At 40.2% G+C, this 5,933-nt stretch overlaps 1 protein-coding gene across 6 annotated transcripts in view; it reads right to left on the reverse strand.

The window, feature by feature from the left end:
* The window catches only part of PKP4 (plakophilin 4), an 82,629-nt gene that overhangs the window by 4,545 nt on the left and 72,151 nt on the right, over positions 1 to 5,933 (reverse strand). For 2 of the 6 annotated variants that reach the window (XM_027907483.1, XM_027907489.1), the window contains one exon: positions 4,637 to 5,631. In XM_027907483.1, coding sequence (XP_027763284.1) covers positions 5,383 to 5,631 — 249 coding nt within the window. In that variant the 3' untranslated portion in view covers positions 4,637 to 5,382. Of the gene's footprint in view, positions 1 to 1,482; positions 1,577 to 2,661; positions 2,772 to 4,636; positions 5,635 to 5,933 lie in introns of those variants that run through there. The other 4 variants (XM_027907484.1, XM_027907488.1, XR_003573891.1 and 1 more) reach the window with 3 other exon arrangements.

The raw sequence follows: 5,933 nt of genomic DNA on the forward strand, positions 1-5,933 counted from the left end.
TGTCAGTAGGTTTTCCAAATCCTGTGAAGTACAAAGGCTGAACTTCATCAGATTGAACAAGACATATGAAAGATCTAATGAATTTATTATAAAATTATTTATTAATTTAAGCAAGTCTCCTTGCATTTCAGCGTACAAAACTGACTCAGGTATTGATTATTGCCCTGGGTGCTTAAAGAAGAAGCTTAATCTGTAGGCAGTGACACAAAACTGTACGGTGATACAAGCTCTTGTAGCTAACGTTGGAGAAAGAGCCCCTTAGAATCAGACAGTTCCAAAACACTCGCAGTGCTGCAAAAAACACATGCAGCCTACCAGTGAGAGGCTTTACTCTGAAATCCAGCCCAGGTCACTGTTAGACACAGAGATTTCTCTCTGCTGTGAGGAGTTACACAGCCAAAAAAAAAACCCTATCAAACCCCACTTTCTTTCCGGCCCTGTAAAAACTTACTGTCACACTCCAAAACCACAACAACGTAGCCTTTTACAGACCCATCAAACTTAGGAGTTATACTACTTAACCTGTATAAATGTTTTACAGAACTTGTTTTTAAAAAAGCCACCTTTCATAATATTTTAATTATCATGTATTTAATCACTTCAGCCAAAAGATCCAATTTTGTAATTCGGAAAACGTAGCCTGAATTTCATTTGTTCTTTGAAAAGCTGTGATATGAAATTAACTCTTTGGCCACAATGAAGTCTCGTTGTCTTCAGCAGCACCATAGTTTCACCCTTAATTAATACAGAATGTCCATCAAATGACAGTTGTGTTAAACATATTTTCAAAGGGATACCACCAATGATAAAATTTGATACCAATGACAATGGCATCCAAAACTGCAGTGAACTGAGAAACTTCCATTACTTTACTTTGTTGCTTAATATAGAAAATACGTATCACTTGTTGTAGTAGATTTCAGGGAAAAATTTCCCAGCATCGGTGGCTCAAGCAGACTATTTATGTGTGATTTTACAACATTTCCCTGGTATGAAGTAAAAAACATGAAAGAGAAGAGGGAGTAAGAAACTGGTAGAGATTTACAGCATGACAACCACCTTTATGGGTAACTTCTATTGGCTTGGATTTTTAGAGCAGGAAAAGTGAAAGGACATCCAGTCTGAAGCAGGTCTATCTCATATTTAATTCTGTGTGTATAAGGCAGGAAATAGCTTTGCAATGCAGCAATTTCCTCCCTAGAAAAGCAACTTACTTTGCAAATATTAAAGTCAATAGTGCTGCATGTCTCTGCCCGTAAGCATTTAGCCTGAAGTGCATGATGGCAATTTTGATTGGGGAAATAAATTCTTCCAGATAAAATGATCTGCTGGAGAGATAACAGAAGAAGCCTATTCTGAAGTACTGGGTCAGTAGTAAGGGATTTTCATATTCATGTCACTCTGCATCAGCAGAAGAATACTGATTTTCCAGTTTATTTACCTGAGGTGTTTGTACTGGATAGGTGAAGTTTCATTGCTTACCATGCAAGGCAGTCATGTAACACAGCTCTGGTGTGCTGCCTAAAGCATTAGTAATGACAAGGTTAGTGCCATTGTACATCTGTTCCAGGAATTCCTGGGAAAAGCACGGCAACTTGGTTTAAATGAGAAATCATAAGTCATGTTGTGGATTTCTTACAATATTAAATACAGCTTACCATTTCTTTTTTATTTTTCTCCCACCCTTTTGACTTCAGTACCTCTGTCGCTGGTTACTATCTTTAAACCAGAAGCTGCTGTGGTATCTACCTAGTACTTGTTGGAGCACCTCATTCTTGACAGAGGGGTCAGACACAGGATTTTAACTGTGATAAAGAGACAAAAGTCAAGGGAAATTTTCCTGAGTGGTGCTCTCAGTGCTCTGGAACTCTTCATCTTTCCTGACTATTCCTCCTTTAGAATCTACATTCTACAGGCAGGTTATTACCTGACTGCAAATTTGAGAAGTCACTTGGCAGGATCAAGAATCAACATGTTCCCAAGTAGACTGTGTGATCTAATCTGGCTAACAGCTATTAGCATAATTATACACCAGGCATAGTCCACATCTAAACCAAGCACTCAGCACAAAGACATATGGAATACCTTCCTCATGTGTCAGGTTTGAATTCGGCTCTCTCTGTTGTTAAAATCTATTGCTCGTGACTGCAGTATTTTCCCTTATCCATCCTATCTCCAGTATTGCTTGTTTTCAAATGTCAGAGTTACTAGATTGTGGCTACTGATATAAACTGATAGTGATTTTACATCTGGTAATTGAATGGTGAAATACTACTGCTGTTTTCTTAAGTTCAGTGACAGGTGGGCAATACCTTTTTCAGTCGAGTCAACAGAGCCAGATTTAGAGGCTGCAGGAGCCTGATGGAGACAATAAAAATTCTGGTACAAGTATATAGATTATATTCTGGTGCAGGCATATGGCTTGTTTTTTATTAACACATGATTTAATTCCCCCTCCCTGGGTTTTGTTTTCTGCTTATGGTAGTTCAGCACAAAATGAACACTGTTAGAGAGAACGTTATTGTTGAGTGTCTAAAGCATGGACAAGACCCTTAGTGAAGGCAGCCATATTTTCAGTGGGTTTGCATTGATATAATTGCTCATTAGTGCTTGTATTATGCATCTGACAAAAGCTGTAGGATTAACATCTGTAAAACTTACCGGTTTCTTGTAGGAGACCTGACAAGTTCAAGAACCTGGGTCTGATCTGGATGCCAGCGGTTTCACAGACTGCAAGAGAAAAAGAATTGTCCAGGCACCGTATGATGATGCTGAAAGGTAAAGGGTAATATCATTAAGGAGAAGAACCATACTGGATCATTTTAGTTATAGAATCAATTTTTTTTTTCACAGAAGGACTGAAAAGATATCTTTGTTATCATGTGTTTTATCCACCTAAGTGTCCTTTCTTAAAAAAGTATCGCTGGGTAATGGAATAAGTGAATCAATTCTAAAGAATTAAATTGCAGCACCCTGAGCTGCAAGGAAACATTGCACAGATGTCACGATTTCTGTTGTATCAAAACAGCAGCATTTGTTTCCTAAAAGTAAAACACGAGAATACCCTGCATTTTTTTCCTGTTTAGCATGGGTTTAATCTTTCACCTTCAGAAAAGAATCAAATGGTGGGAAGCAAAGGAAAGAAAAATATCGTTTAGTATCTTGCAATTTGTATGTGTCGTGTGCTATTAAACTCCTTGGAGCTGGCCAGCTCCAATCACTTCTCATCTGTTGTTTTTTCTACACAAGCACAGAAAAGCAACTGTTTATGTCAGTGATGAGCCAGTAGAGGCACATGACAGTCAGAACTTCAGAGTGGACCTGTTTGTGAACAAGAAATGTACCTTTTTCTTGGGGGGGTGGGTTGTAAATTGGCACTTAATGGAGTAAAGTGCCATTGGAATAGCAACTTCCTGAAACAGCTGTGATGGCAGGATACTCCTTGGAGGGATGTCAGTGAGCTGGAAAATGTGTTTGGAAGGAAACTGTGTTTGTGTGAGCAGCACCTCACATTTCAGCTGACAAGTTAACTTGCCCACCCTCCCCGTATCTTTAGGCATTGTATAGGAGTTGAATCAACTCTTCATGGGGTTTGAGCAGAAAGAAATGCTTTGAATGGAGAAAGAGAACCAAACCATCAGTCTGACGGCTGAATGCTGGTGTTCAACAACTGAAGGGGCAGGTACCAAGGATGGTATCTCTGAAGAAACTGTTGCATTCTCCTTTTAAAACTCCATAGAATATTCCCATTCCCATACTTGTCCTCATATTCCCCTGTAGAGCTGAGATGTGATTAATTCCTCAATTTTTTTTTTCCAAACAGACAAGAGAAACTATTGTCTTAATTGTTTGCATGAGCCATGTCACTGAAGATTTAGTGTGCAGAGTCAGAGCATGCTCATTGGCAATTTTAGCACCCATCATCATTAATCTTTGAATTAGTACATCCTTTTGCTATGAGGAAGGAGTCTGTTTTGAAATATTTGCAGTGTCAGAGTTCACAGTGGAAGAGCAAATGCTTATTCCTTAGCAGGACCTGTTTCAATAGAAATAGTGAATCTGCCATGTCACCCAATCCTGCAGCCATTCTGCTTACCTGCTCTCATGTATCTGGCGCCATCAGGATACTGGAAACGCTGGGAACCCAAGGGAAGTGCAGTGATGGGGAGCAGTAACAGTGGTTACAGACAGTATAGAGGTAACAGACCGTTCAGCACCAGGAGAGTGTATGATTTAGGTACTTAAATAATCAAACATTTGTATTGGAAAGAAACACAAGCAGAAGGTAGTCAAAATGGAGACTGTAATTTCTATGACAGCAAGGTGGCCTTCATTTCCTTGGGGAGAGGAGAGGGAGGAGTTGAGGAGTGATGGAAAGAAAACAGGCTTCGGTTCTGAAGTACCTTGGATTGCCCATATCAAAAATAAAAGCACAAATCCCGGTAGGAAGGTGCAGGATTTAGCACTTTGGGCTGCCAGCCTGACACATTTCCACTGGAGAGAGCTGGGAAAAGGGCCCAAATGCTTTGATATATTTAACCTGCTTAAAAACATACAATTAGAATTCATGATCATGGTATTTGTTTATGAATATCACACACAGAAAATAATAAGAAAAAAATGAACAGGGAACAGCTTTCCATGGATGAGACTTCCATATTTATTGTTATTCCATGTGCATAGAAAATGGCAGTGAAGTTCCTTATGAAATAGGCAGAGAATGGGAGACTTGTGGATATACTGGACCGGACTTTGTGCTTCAAAATTACACGATTCATTTTTTAAAGTTTGGGCTTTTTCTCCTCTTAAAATTCATAACATTTTCTTGGATTTCTTTTAGTGCACTATATTTCAGATTCCTTTTCCAATGACACACTGCATTACAAATGGATGGCACTTGAGACCGAGGTGGCGTTTCCATATTTACACGCACGCAGAAATGTACATGACGCAGTAGCATACAATCCTGACATTTAGTAATAGCAAGGAAACAGGGGCAGCCAGTGGATTTTTTCTGTACAAACTATCGGACCAAGACTTTTATTCACATAAAAAAAAATCAGCTTTGATTTGTTCTGACCTACGCACTTTCCAAATTCATTATACTCAATTCTCAAACCTTTCATCACATCGCCCACACCCTCACCAGACTACAGGAGCTATAAGTAATGATACCTAACACCTAAACAGAGCAAAACCATCCCTGCCAGTTTTTCCTCCTGACAATTCCTCACTCAAAAAAAAAAAAAAAAAAAAAAAGAAAGAAAATCCTCCTTGTTCCTTCTTGTCTTTCACTTTCGCATTTCATAACCAAAGCAACTCGGGGCCGTTCCAGTCCTTCTCGAGCCAGACGAGAACCACGCTGGGCTGTTCTCTCTGGTGCTACACCCAGGAGTCAGGGGAGCCCGGGTACTGTTCTGCTCGGTAAGAAGATCGTCTGGTGGAATAAAAGTCTACGTAATTGGTGGTTGATTTCAGTCCGTACTGTGTTGTGTAATCTGAAGCAGCAGGAAAGTGAACTCTGTCGTCGAAGTAGGGGTCCTCGTAGCTGTGTGGAGACTGCAGGTACAACCGGTAGGCATCGTAGTTTTTCCTGGTGGTATCTTCTTGGCTGTAGTATAATTGCTGATGCTGCTGGCAAAATCATAGAGAAATAAGCTTTCAAGGTATAATTAACAGAGAAAATACTTGTTTCTCAAACTCACACGCATTGCAAAGAGCCTTTCCCAAGTGCAGCTCTACCAGTGACAGTAACACAGGTTACTGTGTCACCTTCATGAAACGGACCCAATCTGAGCACAGGTGTAGGAGGTACAGAACCTGACCATACCTACCACCCCCCACAAGCCCAAATCAAATCAATCAGAGGTCTCAGCCCGCCGTGAGAACTCGTAAGGAAGCAGGCAGGCCCGGCAGCCCCGAGGAGGGCACGG

This window comes from Empidonax traillii, unplaced genomic scaffold, assembly GCF_003031625.1.
Source record: "Empidonax traillii isolate 1590-97213 ecotype Southwest subspecies unplaced genomic scaffold, ASM303162v1 scaffold1479:size124046, whole genome shotgun sequence".
NCBI lineage: Eukaryota > Metazoa > Chordata > Aves > Passeriformes > Tyrannidae > Empidonax > Empidonax traillii.